We start from the raw sequence: 25,068 nt of genomic DNA, 5'->3' as shown, positions 1-25,068 counted from the left end.
GGTCTGGATTTTCACCCAGACGAAGCAACTCCGGCGCGAAAAGCCAGCGGCTGCGGCGGCCAGAGCAGCGGCTCCATCCCGTCCGGAACGTTCCTGCAGCTTGGTGCCGCTTCGTGATTTCAGCCTGCAGCTTGGACTGGATGCTCTGTGAATTTCCCCCCATTGGGAAGACGCCGGCGCAGCTCCCACGGCGTGTCTGGCTCCCTGGCAGAGCCCGTGGGATGGAGTGTGCTGCTGCTGCAGCATGGAAAGTGATGTGCTTCCAGCCCCGCTCTCCCCAGATGGACGTGGGAACGAGCGCGAGGGCTGGCAGGATCTTCTGTTCTGGTGGATCTGGCCCTGCTGTCGGAGACCTGCTGGTCGAGGCTGGAGGGAAGTGAGTCAGGGTTTGCCGTTAGAAGGGATATCTTTTATTAGACTGCTTGGGGAAGGCAGGCTGGCTTTGGAGTGCACAAGCTTGTCTACACGTAGAAGAAAGGAGGGAGTGATTTCTCAGAGTCTTGCCTTGCCTCTCTAGACTGAGGGAATAATCTGAAAGAAAATGGGGAAGAAGAAAAGAAAAAGACAGATTCAACTGTAGTTCAACCTGTGCGGTTCATCTGGCCTAAAGAAGCACATTCATCCCTCTGCAAATCTCTGGACTCTTTAGGTCCTGAGATACAGCACAGGTCAGGAACATGCATCCCATGTGCCAGGCCTTCCCAGGGGGTGGCTGAGCCCTTTCCAGCCTGGCTCCTGCAGCGAGGAGCTGTGGGAGACAGGGATGGTGCTCACTGATGCCTGACGGTTGCAGGAGGCTGCTGGGCTCAGTCCCTTCCACTCTCCTCTTTGCATAGAGCACAGACCAAGCACAGTGTGCTCAGAAATGTGCAGAGTGTCAGCTGTGCACTGGGGAGATGGAAAATGCAGTGTGGAGCTGTAAAAAGTGGAATATGGATTTAAACTGTTTAATTTTTTGTTATTTCCTCAGACGGGGAAAAAGCTATAGATGTCCCACTGATACTGAACCTGGCAGGTTCACCCTCAGTCCCCAGGCTTTATTTATTTAGTTGTTTAAGCTCCACAAGGAAATGGGTGACCAAGTGTTTTTGGTGAGTACCTCCAAGGAGCAGGTCCCCTTTCCCACAGGCCAGGGCAGTTCAGCATTTCGTTCTGGCACCTTTTCTGCCTTTGCTGAGTGCAGTGTGAGATGCAGAGAAGGTGAATGCCATCTCAGTTGTGCCTGAACCACGCTGTCTCTGCAGGCTGGCCCCATATCCCTCATGGCATGAGCCTTCATCTGATGTGGTCAGTGCTGTGGCGAGCATCAGACAGGCAAGATGAGGGGTTTTCTGTCTGTGAAGGTGCTGAGTGAGCACGCAGGAGTGTGGATATGTGTGGATATGTGGGCATTTTTGTTTGTTTTCCATCTGTCCCTGCAGTTCTGATCTGGTCTAACCAAGTAATCTTCAGTTAGTCAATAAAATGCTGCTGGTGCCCAAATCAAAAGGGTGGTCAGGCATTGGAACAGGCTGCCCAGGGAAGTGGTGGAATCACCATCCCTGCAAGTGTTCAAAAACAGGGTAGATGTGGCACTTGGGGACATGGTTTAATAGTGGACCTGGCAGTGCTGAGTTAATGATTGGACTCAGTGATGTCAGAGGTCTTTTCCAACCTTAACGATTGTATGATCCAGTCAATCTGTCTCAGTTCATCTTTAATGGCACAAGAAATTAAAAGCTGAGATCTCCTTTAAAAATCAGTGCCTTGCTCCTCAAAGGCCCTGGGGAGCTGTTCCCTGCAGCAGACCTGTTGCATGGGCATGAGGAGCATGGGAAGAACACTGTAGAGGAGCTGCAGGCAGGGCGTACCTGGCTTCCTGTTATGTTTTGGCACTGGGGATGTTGCTCCAGGAGCTTCCCCTGGAGCCCCAGGGCTTGGAGCCAGGCTGAGACCAGGATGGTGGAAGAAGCAGCATCAGCCTGGCCCATGATGAGAACCCCTGCAGCTCTACATTGTGGGAGAATGGATTGTAAGAGAATAGAGATAGTGCTGAAGGCGGTATCACCCCTGATGAGTTGCAGCTGTGCTAATTACCAAAGAGTGGGAATAGCCTTGCCCTTAACAGGTCCAGTTAGCTATGTCCAGTAAGGATGGGTGTTATAAAAGAGTGAGTGGAATTAGTTATGTGTAGAAGCAGGAAAAGAGAATGGGAGAAATGTTGTGTGGAGCTGCCCATGGGAAATTCACAGAGAAAAGGGATAAAAGTCTTGCTTTAGGACTGATGCATGCCACCATCTTTGGCGTCAGTCATTTGAGCCCTCTGTCAGTCAGGGGAAAGGTATGAAGGTTTTACAATAGGATAATAAACTGATGGTGCTGGTCAGTTTGAGTCCGCTGCTAGCTGGTGCCCCATGTGAGGAATGAGCACCAATGCCAGCACTGCATCCCTGTCTCTGTGACCAGGGGTGGGGACACACCATTGCATGTCATCTCTGTGTCTGTTCCCAAGGCACTTGGAATGACTGTGGAGGGAACCCAGAGGGTTTGACCTGGGCTTTCTGAGGCTTTTAGAGGTCAAAGGTGAAGGGTATACCTGTACCCTCTAGAAGAGGGGGTTCAGTTCCCAAATGCATTCCCCAAGCACCTTTTTTTTTCTATACTGGAAGATCCTAATATGAATGTTACTGGAGACAGAGTGGCTCAGAATTTCTGCTCTCCTGGGTTAAACCCCAGCCTGGCCACCATTTTATGCAGAACTAATTGTCACTTCTGCGAGAGCTGCTCTGGTTTTATTCTGTGCACTCTGGGAAATGATTGGGTGCAGCCCAGGGAGAAGGAGCTGTAACAGCAGTGAACCAGGGTGGAGCTGAGCCAGGGTTTGGCTCAGGAGCTGCCTGGGACAAAGTCCGGCTGGCAGAGCGCACCGTGCCCGGCGGCTCGAGCCAGATCCTGGAAGGAGCTGGCCAAGCTCCTGCGTGGGCTGCTGTGTAAACAGTGTGTTCAGGCCAGGTCCTGGGGGGGTGGGAGGATGGGTCAAGTGTTCAGGTAGTGATTAAACACTAAATTGCTTGAAAAAATTAGCCCTGGGTGGGTGGATTAGAAGCCCTCTGCAATACTCGTGGCCAGGGACTTGCGTGCTAAAGTGATAAAAAGTCATCTGATTGATAGTGGGGTGATTCAGAGGGAGAAAAAGACTTTGTACAGTCGCTTTGGGAAAATAATTTGTGAGATAAAGAAGTGTTTGTGATGGAGGTAGAAACGCCTTGGATCCATCAGTGCCAAAGGGTGCGTGTGGCCTCTGCAATGCTTTGTGTGCTCCTGTCTTGGCATGGTTATGTTTGTCTTGTTGATGTGCAAGTGTGTTGTGCACAGTGGCTTTCAGGTGCTCCCAAATCCCCAAGAAATACTGAAAACTTTGCATGTGACTGTCCTTAGCACAGGCATTGTGTGTAAGAGTGAACCCTGTGTTGGAGCAGTGCAGAGGATCAGGGGAAGATGCTGCTGCTTTGGCACATCTGGTGAGGTCTGTCCTTGTTGAGGTTGTCTTTGTCCTGCAGTCCTGGAGCAGTCAGGCAGCTGGACTGGATGATCACTATTAGACCCCTTTCAACTGAACTTTTCTATTCTATGAATCTGCATGGAAGTCTGTTGTGATGAGGATGGTGGATTACTCAAATTGCTTAGTACTTTTATGCTGCAAACTCTTATTTTTGGGGCTTTTATACTGAGCAGAGGTCATATCACCACAGTCTAGTTGTGAACTGAAAATAATGCAGCACCATCCATGGTAAATAAGAGGCCAGAAGAATTCAGCAGATCCTCGATCTCTTCACAGTGGGCTGTCTGCACCTTTTGCTCTGCAAGGTGGCAACAGGGATGCTCTATCCCAAGCCATGAGCATCCTGCAGAAGGGTGGTGGATACAGGGTGATGGGCACATCTGACTCTCACCAGCTCTTAATAACAGTGATATCTTGCCCAGATACAAATTTAAGGGCTGGGGCATCCCCTGTATGGGGCAGTGATTTGATAAGGAAGGATTATTTGGGTTAAATGGCTCGGAGAGAAGGTGTGAGGGTGAGGCTTCTTATCACAGGTGGTGAAGGTGAACAGCAGAGCAGGTGAGAGTGCATGGAGAGAAACTCTCTTAAATACCCTCTTCCTTTCAGCCTCACTCCTCTTCCTCTCTGTCACTACCTGGCGAGTGCCCTGGGGGGATCTGTCTCTCTTTTGCAGGGTCAGTGCAGTGTCATTGCAGAGGGCAGCTGATAACTCTGTTACCTGTAGCTGGGTGATGGCAGATGGAGGCTGATGATAGTGTTATCTACAGAAGGCTGATAACCCTGAAGTCACTATGCTGTGGAGTATGTGGCTGGAGGAAGGTGTGTGGACTGGGTCTGTGGGGCAGAGAGGTTTGGGAGGGTGTGAGTGATGAATAACCAGTATCTCAAAATCAGAGATCAAAGATTTGGGCTTCCTTTTGTCAAGACTGATCCGTGCATTGGTGTAATGTGGAGCAGGGCTTGTTTGATGAAGAGTCCTTCAGTTAAGATACCAGGCTGGGCCAAGCTCCTGGAGAGCTTTCCTTGCTGATGAAAAGTGTCCATACTGCAGCCTCAGTGCCTTCTGTTTGCCTTCCAGCACGAAACTACAGCACTGGTCCCTCTACTGGAATCCTGCTGCTGGTTTCCTCTTGGGGAGTGGCTTTTGGGAAACCTCAGTACCTCGTGGTTAATAAACCACTGGTTTGCTGCTCCTTGGTCTTAGTCCCTCGGTGCTGGTGCCAATAGAATAGCAAGAGTCATTAGAGAAATATGCAAGATATTCCAATTATTTCTCTTTGGATGGTGCTGGTAGCAAATAAAAGAGATAAACAGACTATTGAGCTGTGCTTAGCTTATTGCATCATTGATTTTACTGAAAGGGTCAAGGTCCAGCTCTGGATGTTGTTTCAGGATGCATTTGAGCTGCTCCAGAGCTGTGCTGTGCCCGAGGAAAAATGTTTGGGAAAGGCATCATTTTAGTGTTTTCTCTGTGTGTTCCTTCTGAATGGTGACTGTGGCTGAAGTGCCTGGGTAGAATTCATGATGGGACAAGTCCTGTCAGGTTAATTTCTTGGCTTTGCACTGGAAAACTCTGCACTTGGCTCCTGTTAAGCCCTGGGAGCTGCTCCTCCTGTGGCAGTGGCAGCCAAGGTAAGGCCTGCTGACATCTGCTGCAGCCCTGCTGGGTGTTGGGGCTGGGAGGGGACCAGCAGGGCTCCCTGCATGTGGAACCACTCATCTGTCCCACTCCTGTCCTCAGTTTTCTGCTAGGATGGCTCCTGGTGGCTTTGCTGGCTGGATCTGCTTTGCTGGTGGTCTAGGCTGACGTCTGCTTGCTGCTCTTGTGACTGAAATGAAGGATTTGAGGAACCATGCTTGTTCTTGCCTATTTTTGTTTGGATTGGGGGTGCTTACTGAGACACTGCACAGTGCTCTTCCTGAGAAGCTGAAATGTTAAAGATGTGCACAACAATAAAAAGAGAGAACATGTTTGTTTAATCATTCTAATATTTCAGCAACTTCACCTCCAGCATTACAGGTGTGAATAAAATCTGGTGCAAGCCTGGTCAGCTGTAAGGGCTGAGGGTGTGTTTTCACAATTGGCTTTTGGACTCAGCACAAAAGGTGCTGAAGATTTTAACTGTCTCCATCTCTGGATGGGAATGAGCTAGTTCTAGTCTTAATCTATGTCTAGGAAAGCCTGTGCTGGAGAGCTTCCCTTTCAGGAACCCAGTGGGGCTGTCCCAGGGAGGTGGTGTGGCACACTGAGCTTGGGTGAGATGGAGCAAGGCTTCCTGTACCTGGTTCATCATCCCTTGGGAAGCTGGTTTGCCTTTCATGCCAGGTGTTGCCAGGGAGGTGCAGTTTGGTGTCTCACCCCTGTGGGAGCTTCCCAGGCAGCAGTGGCTGTGTGGTTGCTGTGGGAGTCACCAGGAGGTGATGAAAGTGGGAAATGCTTGTGGAAGAACATGGAAGGTGTTGAACAGGATTTCCCCTTGGTGCATGGGGGAGATTCTACCATCTTCCTGTCTTGGGCTGGATTTCCAAAACCTTGGACAGGTATGGTTGAAGGGCTCTAGGCTGCACCACAGGACATCACCACCTTCGTGGCCATGTGTCGCTCTGATTTTTCAGCCTTCTGATGTTTTTGTTCTTAGACTGGAGTGTTCTCATGCACTGTAACACAAACAAAGTTGATTGTTTTCACATTCCTCTCTGTGATGGTCTTATGGCTTGACCAGTGGGGTCAGAGGTGTTAACCTCATCCCCCAATTGCTAGTCAAAGTCCAAACTCTATTTAAACCCCAAACCAAAATAAACTTTTTCTTTTCTCAATTCTCAACCTGATGGGTGAGTGTGGTTTTTTGTGTCCATCTAGTGACAGCCATGTGTCACCAGGAGTGTCACCAGGGGCTTGCAGTGGTGCCCCTGCAGCAGAGAACCAACCCAAAGAGCATTCCTGCTAATCCCTGCCTCTGTCTGTTGTTTCCCTCTCCACTTGCTGCCTGCAGCAGGCATCTCTGATAACACCCCTGGATCAGGACCATGGGGGACCCTGGCAGCTGAAGGCTGTGCTAAATGCTTTCGTGGGGGGCACAATTTGTGGCATCTCCCATAAAACCTCCTGCAGGGTACCTTGCTGCAAAGCTCTATTTTTGGGGCTGTCTCTGACGTAATCTGTCAAGACACGGGGCTGCTCTTTGACTTACTGCTGAAAGTCTGGCTGGGGATGGATGACCAGTTGCTTACCTAGCATTACCAAAGCAACGAGTTGTTGCTTTCCATGACTCATGAAAATGCACTGTAGGCTCTCTTAAGAATGGCTGAGATCATTTTTTGGCTGGCTGTGGGCATCTGGTTTCCTTAGCAAATAGCAGTGGGGGCGGAGGGAGGGGGATTTCCAAACTCGTTTCTTTGTATGTGTGATCTGGTTTTTAGAGCTCAGAAAGTACTTCATTTTAGAAAGAGGATGAAAAAAAAAAAGGACCTGTAACTTCCATGTCTGTTTAGTTTTTGTAGCATGTTTCATTTAGTTGTGGTTTGGTGTAAAAAGGGGAAAGGTGCTAACAATATTACAGAGCCATATACTGTGTTTCTCCTCTTAAGTGAGCAAAGATAGAAATACTATGAGTGATATTTTCCTTTCAGAGCAAATCTTTCTAGGGAAGGAGAAGGAAGTACAGAGGAAATTCTGCAAACAAAACTGTAAATTTTTTTTTTTTGGACCATGTTTGCTCAGGTAGGGGACTTTGATGAAGTAGAGCAGAGTCTTAGCAAGAAGTGTTTTGTTAATCTGATTGTTATTTAAAAAAAAAATTATTTGTTTGTAGACCCTGGATTCACTTGGTTGTTTTTTTCTTTCCTGAGCAATGCAAAGGCAGCAGCACAGACATCCTTGAGAACCGAGTGCAGCAAGATAAGCATTAACCAGAAGAGAATCAGAGCCCTGTAACAGCTTCAGAGGGCAGGGTGTCCCCAGGTGTTCTGACACCTCTGCAGCCAGGTTGCAGCACCCTCTGTGGTGTCCTTCCCAAATCCAGCACTGTCTGCAGGCACCTGAGAGCAGACAGAGAGAGGGGAGGGGAAATCCTGGGTAGGCAGAGGGTAATTGTTTGGATAGGGAGACTTGTGGTGCAGTGAGTTTGGTGTGCCCATCTTTGCAGGGCTGGCACAGCGAGGGTTAGGTGTGTTCCACCCTGTGCAGCCACAGTGGCCAAGTTCAGGAGTTTGATAGCTGTGAACCAGCCCCTGATGCTGGGCATGGTCTGTGCTGGTGCCTGGCTGGGGCTCATCCTGCAGCCACAAGTGTGTCCTGCTGTGCTGAGGGCTGGGGCGGGAGCTGCCCCAGGGCTGCAGAGGAGCTGCAGGTCCCTGCTGGGAGCAGCAGGAACACTGAGCAGCTCAATGGGCCGGCCCTGGGCCAGGGCTGAGCGGGAACAATGTCACTGAACAGGTTTGTGCTCACTTCCTTGTCATCTTGGAGATGAGATAATGCAGAAACCCAGAGGCTTTGCCAAGCAGCAGAGAGGTTTCCTTCTCTGCCCTGTGCGTGCCCGGCGAGCAGGAGGAGCTGAATTGCTGCTGTCTGTATGAAAAGCTGATGACAAGGAAACCCTTGGAGCTCAAGGAATGGCATGGTTGAGCTCCAGTGAGGGTGATGGATGCCAGCCCCAGGCCTTGGCACCAGCACCCTGTGCCAGCAGCTGCTGGGAGCATCACCACTGCTCAAGCCCTTTGTGTTCTCCTCCACCTTTGAATTTTTCTGCATTTTTTTTCTACTTAGTTTGGACAGAATGTGTTGCACTGCACCAGGTGGATGTTTTCTATGTGAGGAAAAGGGTTCCAGTTTCACCTTAGGACTTTTAAGGGAAAAAACACTGGAAGTTTCTGAGCTTTCCTGGCAGTAATTGGCTCAATGCCGAGACAAAAACTCTGATATGTCTCTTTAGCTGTTTCTCAGAAATGTAGTTATTTTCAATGGGGCTGTTTGCCAAAAAACCCACCTAAATCATTCAATATTTAAGGAAGAGCATGAGACTTCTCAGCACATTTTCAGGGTGTTTTAGCAGGTGTGTGGGACCTGTCCCCACACTGTGTGTGGCTTCATTCTTTTGTTCTGTATTATTTTCTTCTTTAATTAAAACTTTTTTGCTTTTTCAAGACACATTTGATCATGTCATCTTACTAATTATTTTAAGCCATTTCTGTGAGGTGCTGGACACCCTCAGCATGTCTGGGACCCTTGTGGAGCTAAAAACACCTGGTTTGGTGAGAATCCCAATAAGAATGGGTAAAGACCTCTGATTTAACCAGAAGTGTAGTCTTTAGCCTCTTTTTCTATGGATATAATGTATTCAATGCATAGCCTAGCATGCCACAGATCCAAGTCTTCCAGGTCTTAATTGTTTTGTTCCATGCAAAAATAGGAAATAAGCGTGACCTGAGGTCTTCTGCTCTTTGTGGTGCTTTGTGAGTATTTGAACATGTGGCCAAAGTTTATTTTTCTGTAGTGGTGGGCAGCTGCAGCCCAGGTGTCTGTAGTGCCATGGTGACACTGCCCCCGGCACAGGAACAGCACAGGATGAGCTCTGTGAGATCCAGCACAGGCTTTTTCAGAAGGTCAAGTCCTTATTTACAGACTAGTTTTTACCATAAGGTAAATTCCTGCTGGGCAAGATCCACCAGTAGCTGTGAATCTGGTGGTTTTGGTGAGCAGGGAATGCCAGCAGATGAGCTGGCATAGCTGAATTCCATGGCTTTACTATGCTCAGTGCTGGAAAAAAGAAGTGGAAATGAAATTTGGAAAGACATTCTGCTGTATTATTTTTTTAAAATTATTTATTTTTTTAATGGCTGTGCCTTGATATTGTCCCCCAGTGCATAATGTTCTTTTGGCTAGGAAAGCCAGTATCAGGGTACCCCAAAGGGGCTGCTCAGTTTCTAGGCAGGTGTTGCTATGAGAGCTGTATTTTTCCATCTCTAACTTACAGATGGAGATATTACAGGAACCCACTTCTCCCCAGAATTAAGTCATTCTCTGTCCAGTCTAAGGTTTCCAGTGTACACTATTGGTGAAAAGGAATCCTGGATCACATTCTTTCCTCCAAAAAAAAAATACAGATTTATTTCTTTTAAAGTAGATGCTTCTATTTCTTCTTGTTTGAGCATTTCAGACGTGACTTACACTTCTTCAGCTTCTGACATCAGCAAATACTTCTTTTTAACAAAAAAAAAAAAAAAAAAAGAGAAAAAAAAGGGAAGTGTGGATTCTGATGTAATCATGTGACTCCAGGAGCAAGGTTCTTGTGAAAAACACAATCCAGTGAGAATTTGCAATGCTCAGGGTTATCCCATTGTTCAGCAGAAAATGAAGTAAAATTTTCTACTCCCAGCTCCCTTTACAGAGATGCTGCCCCATCCCTTGGTGTCCATCTCGTTGCAAGAGATATTTAGGCTGTGTGACTTCTGCTGGTCTTTTTTATGATTTATATGGTGAAGTATTTTTCTCCTTGGCTGGTGAAATTTGCAGATCTGTGGCCTTGAGGCTCTCAGGTGCTCTCTGGGTTATGTGTGAGGATGGTCTCTTGTGGAAGCCTCGCACTCTTCAGGCATTTTAAAATCAAGAGAGAGCTCTGCTGCTGTTGTGGCATGAATCAATGGCAATGGAAATGGCCATGTAAACTGAAACACCTAAGCTGCACTGGAGCCTCTTCTCCCCAAACTCTTTGGTTCCTTGCATTTCCCTTTCTGGGGTGGTTGGGGTTTTTTGAACTTTTTTCTCACAGCCTATCACAGGAGGCTTGACCTGGATGTTTGCTGTCTGTGCTCTTGCCAACCTGCCTTCTGCAAAAGTAGATGAAGTGCCTTTCCATCTTGGACAGGAGCAGCCTTGAGAGCTCAGAGAAGCACAAGGACTCTGATAGCACAAAAATGAGGTTCCTGTGCTGCTCGTGGCTGTGGGACAGGAATTAGGGGACTTGCTTGGGTGCCTCAGAGCTCACTGAAGCTGAAAACCAAGCTAATGCAAGTTCTCTGTTGCTTAATTTTCCTTGGGTAAGCCCTGTTAGCTGTGTCTGGAGGTGTTCAAAACCTGCCTGGACCTGACCCTGTGCAACCTGCTCTGGGTGAGCCTCCTTCAGCAGTGGGGCTGGACTGGGAGATCTCCAGAGCTCCAACTCTTCAGAGATCTGAAGACCTCCAGCTCTTCAGAGCTGTTCTGTGATTCTTTGAACATCTGGAGAGCGCAATGTCTTCATAGGGCAACTCTTCCCACCACAAGCAGGCCAGCAAAGCCAGCCTGCTCCTCTACGACGTGGGAGATATTTATCCTGTGACTAAGCAGAAAAGTTAAGAGATGGAAAAGGTCCTATTAGATCATCTGGTCCACCTCCCTGCTGGCGAGCAGCTTTTCTCCCTGGTGTATATTTATTAATAGGCTGCTGGGCAGACAGGAATGGTTTGCTCAGGGCACTGTTGGAGGAGCAGCAGGCAGCCAGTGCAGGTGAGGGACTCTGCACACACATGACTCAACCTGCACGTGCACAAGCTGCTTGAAGCAACAGGGTTTTATAGTAAAAGGGCCCAAAGCTCTTGACTTGACATTCTTGGCGTGTTTGGACCCTCCCCCTTAACTTGCTGTCAGTTTGTGCAGGCATGAGCTTGTCTTTTTATAGCATTCTAGGAATAAGCTAATTTTACTTTATATTTATGATGGAGTAGGTGGCTTGAAAACTAATAATAATAGGGAGGGGGGAAAAAATAGAAGCCTTTTGGAAAGGAGAGGTCAGCCAGCTGGACCTGTGCACAGCTGGCCTGGGCTCTGCTGGCCGTGAGCTACGGTGTGCAAAGGCTCCCAGAGGAGATGTCAGAGAGGTGCAGGTGGAAATGCTATTGCCATGACAAACAGAGCAGAGCTGGAGTCTCAGGCCAGAGCTTGGGGACCATCAGCATTGCTTGGTTTGTTACTGCTTAGTAACCACAGCACATGGATTGGTTTTTATTTCGCATTCCCCAACTGCAGCTCAGAGCAGTTGGGTTGAAATCATGGAGTGTTGGGGATAAAGGGGACAAATTCTGTCCTTAATAGATCAGGGAAGAACTAGAGCATGTGCTCTCCTAGGGGATGGGAGCAGGAATTTCCTACCCAGGCATCTGCTGAACTGCCTTCTCCTACTGAAGCTGTGTTGGGTTTTGCACTCAGGATCACTGTGCTATCTCCTGGTCAACACCAGTGTGAGATCAATATTTAGGATTAAGGGTGAGAACTGTTCTGTGGTGCAGGTGAGCAGCCAACCTTCCTCTGCACCAGTGCCACCTTTTAGCTGGTGGTAGCACTTGTTTGGGCCCCAGGGGCTGTTCTGCAGGGTCTGATGATCCATTTCCTCACACCATGGTATGTTCTCTGTGGTTTTTGGAAGTGTTATGGGACATCTCTTGGCTGAGCAGTTGCTCTGTTTCATGGGGCGAAGCTCTCCCAGATCCATGGAGGAGGGTGTTTCATGGTACAGGCAGTGTCCCTGGCACCACTGGTCTTTCTCTTGGCTTGTCCTGTGGAAGTGACATTATCACAGATGACGTTTTCCAGGAAAACTTCCAACACTTGTAAAGGTCTCTAACATGGGCTTTGCCTCCCTTCCCTCCACCAGACATCTTCTAGGGAGGAGGGAACTGGAGCAGGGCACAGTACATACAGGGAGCAAATCTGCCTTATTATTATTTAATTTAGAGAGAACTTGGCCTAAAGATGTAAAAAGGAATTGCAAGCCTTGTCTGGACACCACCTCTCTTCATCAATTAGCAGCATTAAAGTTCTCAGCAGGGAGGATTAATTAGAAAACTAAATCTTTCTATTATGACAGCCTTCTGGTTTCCATTGAAATGCAGCTGGAGGACTGGAAAGGCTTCTGTATTTTGTTTTGATATGCAGGCATATGTTTCTTTCCATCCTGGAAATTAATTCTGTCTGTAACAGAGCCGTGGGAATCAATATTGAGCTGAACTGTATTTCTCCAGAGCTTTCTTCTAAAACTAGTTGACTGCTTCCCCACTGTGCCTAATAAGTGACCTGATTTTTAGAGCAGCTGAGCAGCTGGTCTGCCAGTTCAGAGGTGTTGTACAGCTGCCTTGATGGTGCAAAGCTGGTTCATGGTTTCTCAAGGGTGATGGGTTTCTCTTTTCTGAAAATCTCTCCAGGTCAGACTTTCTCTGAGCTGGACAAAATGCCCACAATGACTTTCCATTGCTCCACACCAGGCTGGCCATCATAGGAGAGGAAATTACTCATCCCACTGCCTCCCCTGCAGACTGCTGTTGGCCTTGGTGAGCTGTCATGCTCTCAGTCTCAAGTTCTGCAATGCCCTGAGCTGGGTTTAGTGGCAAGATGTGCCTTTTCCTCAGTGTCATCATCTTTTCTTCTCTCCACTGGGCTTGGGGAATAGAGAGTGAGTGCAGCAGCAGGAAACTGCAGCCTTGCACTGGGGGAGCGCATTGCTCTTGGGTGATGGCACAGCTTGGGCAACTCTTCTGGAGAAGAAGCTGCCTTGTGTGCACTGCAGCAAGGAACAGGCTGTGCTCAGGCTCTGCAGAGGCACAGCTTTGTGGGTGGGGAAGGGTGGCAGGAGAGGCAGGGCAGACCTGGGAGGCCCTGAGTGCTCTGAGTTTCGGGTGATGTGTGTGCTCTGCAGGCTGCAGGGTTCTGTGAGCACGTGGCTGTGTGCTCAGTCTGGTTCCTGCACTCTTTATGGCTCATTTTTTACTGTGAAGGCAAGTGCACTTGAGTTCATGTGATCCTGCAAGTCCAGAGGACGAGGAGAACAAAGCCTCTGTGCAAGCTGCCCCACAGCCTTGTTTCGTAACCCCATCAGCACCCCACTGACAGCAGGCACGAGCCAGCAGCTCATGGAGGCAGCACAGTCCTGGGGCTGTGCAGAAACCTGGTCCTTCTGCCCAAAACCACAGCTGGCTTTTAACCTTTGCTTGCCACTAAGCACTGACTGAGCTCTGCTTTCTCCCACTAGAGAAATCTCAATCCAGAGTTGTGTGGCAGAGCAAGGAAAGGACCTGTCAAAATTTGTTGAGGTCCTGGTCTCGCCATGTGCTGGGGAGGTTGTGCTGCTTGCCCACAGAGAAGGAGCAAATCAACCAGGTAGCTGCTGAGAGAGCAGAGGGTGGTCAATTAGTGCTGATCCCTGGGCTTCACAGTCAATCAGAAAGTCTGGTTGGGATCAATAAAATCCATCCAGGCTGCGGGGGTGAGGCTGTGGCTCGTTAAAGAGGAAGCTGTGCTGGGGGATGGCTGCAAGGGACTATTGATTGTGGCAGGCTGGGGGTAAATGCTGGGTTACAAAGGCTGGTGGGATGGCTCCTGGCATGTCCAAGGGTGTTATCTCTGTGCTCTCAGGGGGGTGTTGCAAGGGAGAGAAGGTGGGTGAGAGATGAGGTGGGGTGAGTGTGGAAGTTGGCACAGTGGCTTCAAAGCCCTGATCCTGCCACCACATCATGCCAAGGCCATGGGATGGATCTCCCTCCTTCCCAGTCCAGGGCTTGGTCACTGAGTGTTAAAATCCCTGCCTGGAGCATGTTGGATCAGCCATAAATAAGGTTGGTTATGCATTTGATACTCTTAGATGTTGAAGCCACAGGGACAGGGTTGGTTTCTGCCTGCCATTATCCTCATGAAAAACTGGGCATCCCAGTCCCTGGTGCAGAGTCCAGCTCTCAGGCCAGGTTCTCCATGGCACAAGGTTGGCTTTGCAGCTCTCTGGTGTAAAGCTTCATTCTTGGAGACTCTTTGTTTCTGATACCTGATGATTTTCTCCCAACTGCTTTTCTCTGGAAAGATTTTTTTTCTGAGACAAACACTTTCCTGATGGCTTATTTCACTTGAAGGTTTTACTATTTATTCCTCCTTCTTGGTTTCTGATCCTTCTGCTTCCTGTTTTTCCCAGAAACATGGAAGAAAGAGGCCTGAAGCTTCACTTTTCCAGATACACAGTTTTGCTTTAACTTCCCTCTCACAAAATCTTTGGTCATTTGAGGAGAGAGACAAAAATAAGGCAGTAAAAATCTGCAGGAGGAAGAAAGGACAACATTCTTCTGCATTGGTTTTTATATTATATGTTGAAATACCTTCCCTTTGCTGTGTTCACTTAGAGGGGAATGTCCACTGGAATCAGAGGGTTTCTGTAGATGTAACTGGCATCAGGGTTTCCCTCTGATTCGTAAGTGCACAGAGAACTATCTGAGGACAGCATTTTGCCCTGTGAAAAGGAAAATGATGCAGGACAGTGCTCTCCCCTAGCTGCAGATCTTCAAACTCACAGGCAGGGCTGTATGTGTAAATAATCCTGGCTCAGGTTCATCTGGGGAGGTGAAGGTTCAGGCTTGCAGGAGATGAGGATCCTTTAGACTTGGTCACTGCAGTGCCTGATTTGAAAACTTGGATTTAGGCACAGTGGGACTGAGATGGGCTTTGGGGTGTAATCAAGGTGTCTGCAAGCTGGTTCATCTCCCCCAGCTGCTGGGAGAGGTGGTTCCTCTGTAAAAAATGTGATTTCAGTAGAGACACAGTTCTGTGCTGTGCAGACCCTGATAGAAATAAGAACCCAAACAGGTGGGGAACATGTGTATTCTCTGGACACTTGCTTTGCTTGACTTGTCGGTTACATGTAAAATAGATTAACTCTGACCTGATGGGGCTGTGTTGTCTGACCTCTGTTGATAGAAGAGTCCCTGCTAATCCTTTTGATTTGCTTCTGTGTTTTATTGTTCTGGAAGTTTGAGATCTGTATGGAAAATTGAAGCTATTTAATACGCCAGTATACATTACTGCACTGACTTCAGTAAAAAGAATATTACTGCAAAGCAAGAAAAGAGACTGAGGAGAATACCAGTACCTAAAGGAGCTACAAGAGAGCTGAAGAGGGACTTCTTACATGGACATGGAGTAATAGGACAAGGGGAAATGGTCTTTAACTGAACGAGAAGAGATTTAGATTAGATATTAGGAAGAAATACTTTCCTGTGAGGGTGGAGAACCACAGGGTGCCCAGAGAAGCTGTGGCTGCCCCATCCCTGGATGTCTCCAAGGCCAGGTTGGACAGGGCTTGGAGCAGCCTGGGATAGTAGAAAGTGTCCCTGCCTATAGCAGGGGGTTGGAACTACAAGATCTTTTTTTTTAGATCCTTTCCTACCCAAACCACTCTGTGGTAACTTACTGGAGCATGCTGTCTGGAATATTTCATTTACAAAGTAATTTCTGAGAAGAGGATTTGTTTTAAGATCTCAGTGGCTTCTTTAAAGGGCTGTCATGGGTGCTAACAGCAGGGCTCAGGCAGGTTCTAAACCTCTTATTCACAGTACATGTTGTGCTAGAACAAACAGGATGGCTCAGGAGATTTTTCTCCCCTGGCTGGGTGACTGACTAAAGGAATCCTCCACTGAGCACCATGTCTTTTAAACACAGATCTCTTCTCCCTGCAACAGGTGTTAGGAGAAAAAATTCTTAAGCAGTTTTGGGGTGTCATGCCCAAAACTGGAGAGAAGAAGCCTCAGCTGATGGGTGCTGATAGAGAATTGCTTGTTGGGTTTCATGGGCTGTAGTTTCCAGGGCACGGGCTGGCTCCTTCCATGAGCTGTGCTGGTCTGTGTGTGTCACTTCCAGCTCAGCAGCCTGATCAGGAGAGGTTTTATTCTCCTCATCTTGGCTCGTGAACTTTGTCCCTTGAGCTCTCTGGGGAGATACACCTGCAAACTTGGCCTGGTTACACACTTGTCTGCAGAAAGTCCATCCCAGCTGCATTGCTCATAAACACAGAACCAGAGAATCATTTAGGCTGGAAAAGACCTTTTGACATCTGAGTCCAACCATTAACCCAGAACTGCCAAGTCCAGGACTAAACCAAGTTTCTAGGTGTTATATCTACAAAAATGCACAGTCTTAAATTGCTATTTTTTTACTTCCCTTGCATGGTATATCCTTTGGACAAGCTGGGTGGAAAATGCCATGAGGGCAGGGTCTTCTGTGTCTGAAGAGGCACCAAAATTTAGCTGTTCTTTTGTGTATCCCAGAATATGGATCCAAGTTCCAGGCCAATTCTAAGTACAGCAGGTTGAATGCTCTGCAGTGTCTAGAGAAAACTATAAGGATGAGGTTGGGATGATCAGAGAAAACCTCTAATATTCCAACCCCTCTCCCTTTGCCTTTGAATCCCTCTTTGCCAAGCCTGCAGGCTGCCTGAGCTATCAGCACACATGCATTTGTGTTCTCACCATTAAAACAATCTCATTTGCTTTGCTGTTGTTTTTAACACTACCCCTGCTCTGGCCTCTGAAGCTTTTTGAAAATAACATTTACAATAATATTTTTAACAGTTCCGTAGTATACAAAACTCCAGTGCTCTGGCAGGACTCCCGGAAACTTGCTGAAAGTTAATGTGGTCAGCTCTTAAAAAGGAGAGATTTTTTCCGCTTGACTCTTGCTTGTTAAACTCTCTGAGCCCAACATGTTCCCTGCTGCTTGAAAAAACAAGGAAAGTCCCAATTTTAGCAATGCTAGTTTGAGTAGCTTTCCAGCCGAGCCCTATTTCAGGGGCAACTGTGGCTTATTGTTATATATATATTTATATATATTTTTTTATAGTGGTGTGTTCCCTGCACCTTCAAACCAAAGTGCTAAGTGGTGCTCAGGCAGGAATAAGTAGGTGCCGCTTTCCCTGGAAGCCTGAGGATGATAAACTGCAGAGGGAGATGCTATTTGCTTGTGCCGCAGTAGTGGCAAGATATGCTGACTTGAAATCCATGTTTTGTGGTGGATGCTAAGCCTCTGTGGTGTAAGAACAACCCTTTTTGGGGCAGGTAATGCTGTAAATTCCATATATCAATAGTAGACTGCAGGTGACTCCAGGTCTCAGTGCTGGACTGCACTCTTCCTGCTCTCCTAACCCTCATCCTACATAATTCCTCACAGTAAATATCCTGGTAACTTGTTGTCTTCCCTTACTTACATCCAGGAGAAAATCACACTTCTCCATCCTCCCCTCCCTGGTTTTCTTTCTGTAACTCAGATCCACAGAGGCAGGAGTCATGGATGCACAGACCTGTCACAGCTGAACTGTTGTCTCCCTTGAGCTCAGTCTTGCTTAATCCCTTCCCAGCCAGGAGTATGGGAAGAAAAAGGAAAAACTGGGATTAATTTTCCAAGTGGATTAATAACCTTGCATCCGTCTCTCGTGTAGACACTCATACCCTGCACTCATGGAGGTGTAATGAAGCTGAGCCACTCTGTCTGCAGAGTTCAGCTCAGGAAAATCAAAACTGCTTTTCCCCTAGATGAGAGCATCTGTACTGGGCTTTCCAGCAGGTCAAGTAACTTCCAGCAGTTCCCTGAGCAGACAAAGTCTCTTGCATGCACAGCACAAACCTGGAATGCATTGCCCCAGCATCATCCCTGGAGGCCAACACCTTGCTGAGCTCTCTCACTGCTTGGCAGGTGCTTAGCAGGGAGATTTCAAGCTGATTTACAGAGTTCTGTGGGCTGTGGGAGTGCTGCAGTGGCCCAGTTTCAGCTGCTCACTGGTTTTGTGTCCCAAATTGCCAGGACTGATCAGGGAGCTTAGTGAGAGGAGAAGCTTCTTGGAACAGCATCTATAGGAAAAGGATTTTCCCTTTTTTCTTTTTTTTTTTTTTTTTTTTTTTTTTTTTTTTTTTTTTTCTTTATTTTTTCCTCCTCCCTGTTTTTTAAGGGACATAATAATAATAGGACAGAATTTGTACTAGAAACAGGAATTTGTCCTTCTGTAACAGGAAGCTGCTGGTATGTATTTTTGGGAAGCCACGGAAATCACCAGTGTTTGCAGTCCAGTTTGAAGGCTGGCTGCCCTTCGGATTGAAGAGATCTGCTTAAACAGAAAACCCTTTTTTTTCTCTTGTGTATCCATGGAGATTTCCTGCCCTGTATGCAGGGGCTGCTTTGCTCACAGGGGCTGGGCAGTGGGGTCTCAGGGGTTTGCTGTGGCAGAGGTGATGGAGAACAGCACAGGGGAGGACTCTGCTGATGGGAAGGTCACCTGTTTTTTCCAGGGCTCATTTGCACAGTTCCTGTAGGTGCTTGTTTTTGTGACTAGATATGGTTTGGAAAGATCTGGAAAGTCTCAAGAAAGACACTAGAAAAATCTATTACTGTGATAGGAGAGCTAACCTGGGCTGTCCCAGGAATTTACAGTTAATTCAGGCTGTGGCCCTCTGTGCAAACTATGCATATATCTTAATTCCTGGAAGTGTCACAGCAGCTTTGAAAGCAAAAGTGAAGGTTTGGGCTGTTTCCTGCTCTTGTTATAATCAGATGGAATTTTTGCTCTGCTTTGTTGCTGGTTTTCTGCTCCCTCTTGATTCAGCATTGCATGGACTGACCAGTTCCTTCTCAAGGTAGGATTTTTAACCATTCAAACTGTTGTGATTATTTCCTTGCCTCCTCCTTGGTGTTGAAATGGGCAGAGCAGGGTCCCTGCTGGCCCTGGGCTCTCAGGCTGAGTGCTGCTGTCCTGGGAGGCAGCAGCAGCAGGAGCACAGGGGCACATGGATGTCTCTGCCTCTGCTGCTCTCTTATCACCTTCCCTTCCTGCTCGTCTCTCTCAAAATAGGGGGGATAAATATCCCTCTGCTCGCCAGCACCAGAGCTGCAGAAAATAATTTTAATCCATGCTTGGGACCATTCTTGGTTCTCTTCATGTTTGTTGCTGTGTTTGAATCGATTTTACCAAGCCAGGAGGTTTTCAAAGTGCCTTTTCCTCCCATTTCTGACCAATGCCTCATATTTAACACTCCAAGATCCATGTCAGTGTCCTGGAGCACACGGCTCTCATTGACTTCAGGGCAGCCTGCAGTGGCTGCAGGACAGGCATGTCTTACTCCCTGTGCAAGTCTGATAAAGTTCTTGAGGTGTTTCTCCCTTTCCTTGTGCTATCATATAGGTTTATGACCAGGAAATCTGAAGGCTTATCATGCAGCTAAAGTGGAATTTGATGCTGTCTCCCATCACAGTGTCCTTCAAAAGGTGCCCATCTTTAGGTGGATTTTGCCTTCGTTCAGTCTAAAATGAGGCTTTTCATTAGTGGGCAGGACAGGCTCCAGCAGGCTCAGGCCTGCTTTAGTTTCTTGGTGGCCAGAAAACCCCAAAAAAACTTACAGGGTGCAGGAGTTTGGCTGAATGCAGGATGGCAAGTCACTGAGCCCAGTTCTGTGCTGATGTTGGGGGCAGATTAAAGGCAGAAAATCTGGGAGAGCTCTTAGGGACACACCTCCCTTGGGGGATGCACGGGGCAGTCACTGCTGCTGAGAGCTGCCTGCACTCAGCTTTTTTTCCCATGCAGTCAGAGGAAAGCTGGGCCAGCCTTGGGGAACCTTGGCTGCCATTTGGAAGGCCTAAATTTAGGTTTATGCTTTGATTCAGGGCTACTTTTCCATGTCCTGCTGTCAGTCTGTTCCCCAAGTGAGCGTTACCACACAGGGATGCTGCAGAATGTGAAGTGTTAAAGATGGGATTGCTTTAGGGTTACATTTAATCATGTAAAAACACATTAAAAATACCATGTAATTAAAATGTTCTGCTCTCGAGGAAGTACATGTTGTTTGCTCCAAGATTTTAAAGCCATTAAAGTGCCAGGTTTGTGGTGTGTTACCTTTGGTGTGTGCAGAGGAGGGCAGACTCCTGGTCTCCATTCCTGACTAAAGGTTCTCCTCTTTTGTCCTTCCTTCTCCTTCTCCTCCTGATAGTGGGTAGAACCTGTGGGAAAAGTGGTCCATGACCCTGTTGTATGAAAATTAATCTGAAACCTCTGTTTGTTACAGGATGGATGCTTGAGAGAGGAGGATAAGGCACAAGAGTCTGGGACTGGTGGAATGGAGGCCTGATGCAGGTGGAAAGATGGGTAAGAACTGGATTCCCCTGGAGCAATTAATTTTCTGCAGCCTGTTAATTTTGGTTGGGAGTACCAAGCATGGCAACAGACTGGGAGACAGTGCTAAGATGCTCTATTACATTGCTTTCTAATTTATATTTAGCATTTTAGTGGTGCCAAAATTGGACAAATTTTCTTCTTACTCTGAGTGTGATCTGATGGGTGATGTTCTAGGTGGATTCTCTTCCCAAGTGTGCCTTGTATTTCTCTGCAGAGCATCTTTGTTCCCTGCAGATCTTATCCCAAGGAATTTTCTGTTTCAAACAAAGCTTGAATATTTTGCTTTTCTAATCGGTGACCTAGATTACTTCCACTTTCTCCCTCTTCTGCTGGAATAGTTGTGTATCAGATGCTCTGTGGTGCTGAGGGAAACTGTTAAGTGGGAATTATTTATAATTCTGGAGGTACATAATGATCTTGATATTATCTCTGTAGATAAGAACTTTTTCCTAAAGAAAATTAATTATGTCAGGAATTGGGACCACTTGGAAGTGCTTACATGGCTTCCTGACCTGGTGACCCAGGAAGGGAGAAAAGATCTTGGAGGAGTCCTGGTCGAAGCTGAGCACTTCACTTGCACATTTGTAACATTTACAGAAGCTGGCCCAAAACTTTTCAGGGATGGCTGAAATGATGCTTTAAAGCAGAAGAAGAAGAAGAAGAAAAAAGGAGATATGTGTGGGAATACCAGTAAATTTAGGGTTTGTTCCTGCAGAGGTGTAGAGTCACACAATCACAGAATGGTTTGGGCTGGAAGGGACTTAAAATTTCATCTCATTCCAGCCCCCTGGAATGAGACACTTTCCACTGTCCCAGGTTGCTTTAAGTCCTGTCCAACCTGGCCTTGGACACTTCCAGGGATCCAGGGGCAGCCACAGCTTCTCTGGGCACCCTGTGCCAGGGTCTGACCACCCTCACAGGGAAGAATTTCTTCCTAATATCTAATGCAAATCTTCTCTGTCAGTTTGAAGCCATCCCCCATTGTCCTGTCGCTTTTACCCTCATAAAAAGCCTTGTAGAGATGTGATTCAGAGTTTGGTAGTGGTTTGAGTTTTGAAAATGAAAAGTGTGAGGTCACTGCCACACCTTAAATGTTGATTCTCCCCTATGGAGAAGAGTGGTATTTACCCCACTCTGGCTTTGTGTCCTTTTTGCTCTTTCTCTGTTACCTAGAAAAGAAATTTTGTGGGAAGAGAACTAAATTAAAGTTAAAAAAAAAAAAAAAAAAAAGGAAGAGAAGAGAAAGTCCAGATCTGCTTCTTCAATATAAAGAGTGACAAATTTCGGTTTAAAATCCCTGGTGACTAACCCCAAAATTTTTTAGAAACATTTTCGCTTTGAAGGCAAAAGCCACTGGTTTGTCAAGGAAATGTGGGTTATTTTAACAAGGAAAGCTCAGACTTGCTCTGAGCAGGGAAGGAGTTGCTGGCTCCAGTTCTCAGGAGGTTTGTCAACTTGGTGATTTCTTGTACAGAGAGTGGTTGATAGAACCTGCTCATGCTGCAAATGAAAAATGAGTGCACCAAGGCAGCATTAATTGTGGGAATTCTGTACTGAAGAGAGGCACTGTGGCTGGTTTTTGGGAATGGGAGCTGAATCAACAGGAGTCTTGTGCAGGTTTGGAGTTCTGCTTGCACTTGTGTGTGGGTGGAAGGTCTGTGCATGTCCCTCACTGAGATGTCATTGCTGTGGCTCATCACCCACAGCATCCACACCTGTGTGGGGTTAGATCTGCCAGGATGTATCAGATGGGGTCATGTTGTGATCCTGAGGCTGGTCTGTGGCTGCACTGTCAGAGTGAGGTGGTTGAAGTGCTGTGTCACCATCAGTATCACCAAGTGGTGCTTGTCAGTTAAAGAACTGCTGCAGTAGCTTTGCTGATGCACAGGAATTCGGGCTAAATTTTGAGGGTTTATTAGTTTCATTTCTCTCCCTCTTCCTTTCATATGTGTTTGTTTACTCCATGCATTGGGATGAGGGAGCATTTTCAAGGGAAGTGCAGGGAATTTGCAGTCACATCACTGATTTCCTTTTGGAGAAGACCACAGAGATGTGTTGGATGAGGTGATCTCTGACAGCCTGTTCCAGGTCTACCTTTTTTTTTTTTTTTTTCTTTCCAGGATCCTATTTATAGTCTGCTCAGTGTCTCAAGAGTTCAGCGCAGGACTGTTCACTCCTAGACATGTTCTAGGGAAGTTGCATGACCTTGCATGGAGGGCACAGGATGGGAAGTGGAGAGTTATGGCTTCTCAGTGTCGTGCAGTGCTTGGACCAGCCCTGAGCAGCTGTAGTACTCTGAGGCTGGTGCAGAATCTCTGCATGTGCTAGCTTGGGACTAGCCTAAGTCCTTGGCACTGAGTCCTTTTATTCATCTTGCAGTCCATTTCTGTCTACAGCCTCTCCTCAAGAGTCCAAGACTCTTTGTAATTTGATCAAATGAGTGCTTATGACACTTCTAAGGGTGTCTGTATCTTCAGTGCAACACAGTGGAAAAACCTTGCTCAATAAGTATCAAAAATTGCTGTGTTTAAACATGGCATCACAGTAAAAGTAATATTAAAAAGCCTGCAGAAGTTGGTACAAAAAGCACCAGCTTGTTTGTTGCTTAGCTTTTATTCTTTTTATTTTCAAAATTATTTAAGTATCTTCATTTGTGGTTATGAAATGCTATGTGCCTGCATGTATGTTTCTGATGATAAAAGCTCTAGGAAGGCTGATCTATTCTGCTCGCTGTACATCCATACAACTCAAAGGTTTAGGTCTTTAGCACTTTGCTGGAGTGAGTGTGACTTTTGCTTCAGCAGAAAAGGTCATCTGAGGTGTGGGAGATGGGAGAATGATATTGTTTATAGTATTGACTCGACAGAGTGTGTGTGATTGCAGGCTGGGCTGGCAGAAGGCACAGCAGCTTGCTGAGGGCTTGTTTGAACAGCCATGGCATGGCCATTCAGCCCAGCTCCTTGGGTTTTTGGGGGGCTGCTGAAACAGAGAGAACTACTGGATCCTGTCCTGTGGATGTCTCAGCCCTCCCATGCCTCCTCTTTCCTCAGTAGCCAGTGCTTTTGGTCTTCACTTCCTTATTGCTCTTAACTTACTCTTTGTATGCTGAGAGCTATTAAGGGAAAATTAATTCATGTTGAATTGCAGCACTTTATATTATAATGAGACACAGCAGGCTTTGTATGAGCTCAGGTTTTGTTGGTTTTGAGAGGTGTTAAAAGGTGCCCATGGTCTCCTCCCTGTCCTGGTGCTGCACCTGTGGTACCCAGGGCTCAAATTTAGGGTGCTCTGGGCACCTGGGAGATGTGGGATTGGACTTGCATCACATCTGGGATGTTGCAGCTGTTGCTGCAGCAACATGTTAGGAGTTCACGGGCTCAGGGCTGAGGCTGTGAGTGCTAGAAGTTGCTGGGCTGGGAGGGAGAGCGAGTTCTTTATGATCCCTCAAATAATCTTGAAAGGTATCAGAGTCAGTCAGGGGAAATAACTTGCCAGTTACATTTCTTTGCTGGGTAAACATTTTTCTCCTTTCAAGTGTGCTCAAGAGAGAGGTACAGGTTGTGGGGAGAGGTAATATCTTTTATTAGACCAAATGACAGAGGTGGAAAAAACCAGGCTGCCTTTCAGGCACATAAGCCCTTTTTCAGAAGGAGTAAATCTTAAGCTTAGCAGGGAAACTGCTGGAATAATTGGCCCAAGTTTAATTCAATTATGTTAATCCATTAGAGGAAAATTAGTGTTTGTGGAGCAAAGGGTAGAGTTAGCAAAAGAGTTGTGAAAGTTTCTTGTGGGATGGGAAACTTGGTACCTTTGAAGTGGTGAGGAGTAGCAGAGCTACAGGCATGCAGAAATCTTCTTAAATGTGGTTAGTTTTGCTTTTTAAGGGTCTGGCCCCTGCTTGCAGCTCTCCTAGACTGACTTTAATTCACAAAAGCAGATGAGAAGCAAGAGGTTTGCCATGAGCAGTGTCAGGTTTATGGTTGGGCTCAAAGATCCTGTCCCCTGTTCCAGCATCCTGGTCACTGCCTGGATATGAGGGGCAGCAGCTGTTTCCCCAAACTCTGCCCCCTTCAGCAAATCTTCCCCCCACCAAATACCACCCAACTTCAACCTAGGCATTTGCCCCATTAGCCAAGAAGTGGTGAAAGCTGTGAGGTGGCTGCACTTCTGTAGGTTGAGCTCCTGAGCTGCTGGAGGTGGAGAGCTGAGAGAAGGAAGGAGAACAACTGTCAGGGTGTCCCATGGGATATACCTGGGGCAAAATTGGCTTCTTAGCTGGGCTTTGCCACCCTCCAGGTGTGGGGGGCTGTACAGGGGACCTGTGGTGACCACTGTGCCCAGGGATGGGGCTGTGGAGCAGAGCAGTGTGTGCAGAGCCTGGGAAAGCTCTGCCAGTGGCTCCGGCTCCCGTGGAATTTTACTGCTGTCAGGGGTGGCTATTTTGGGAGTGGAGGCTTGTGGTGAACCACAGACTTAACCTTGCTTTCCCTCCCCGCTGAGCTAAACCAAACACCTTTTGGATCCCAAATCCTTTTCCATTGCAGAAGTCCCTGGGAAGCCTCTGGGGTGAGGGAACGTGGTGCCATT

General features: G+C 47.3%; 1 protein-coding gene across 4 annotated transcripts in view; it reads left to right on the top strand.

Annotated features, from left to right (window-relative positions):
- Positions 1-25,068, top strand: part of LOC310912470 (mitogen-activated protein kinase kinase kinase 3-like) — a 77,786-nt gene that overhangs the window by 1,695 nt on the left and 51,023 nt on the right. For 2 of the 4 annotated variants that reach the window (XM_083867062.1, XM_083867059.1), the window contains exon 2: positions 20,372-20,451. In XM_083867062.1, the coding sequence (XP_083723188.1) occupies positions 20,448-20,451 (4 nt within the window). In that variant the 5' untranslated portion in view covers positions 20,372-20,447. Of the gene's footprint in view, positions 1-468; positions 669-4,913; positions 5,177-20,371; positions 20,452-25,068 lie in introns of those variants that run through there. The other 2 variants (XM_083867061.1, XM_083867060.1) reach the window with 2 other exon arrangements.

The sequence above is a fragment of the Zosterops lateralis genome (assembly GCF_965231275.1).
Source record: "Zosterops lateralis genome assembly, chromosome: 1".
Lineage (NCBI taxonomy): Eukaryota > Metazoa > Chordata > Aves > Passeriformes > Zosteropidae > Zosterops > Zosterops lateralis.
Note: the sequence above shows the minus strand (reverse complement) of the source record. Positions and strands in the feature narration are given on the sequence as shown.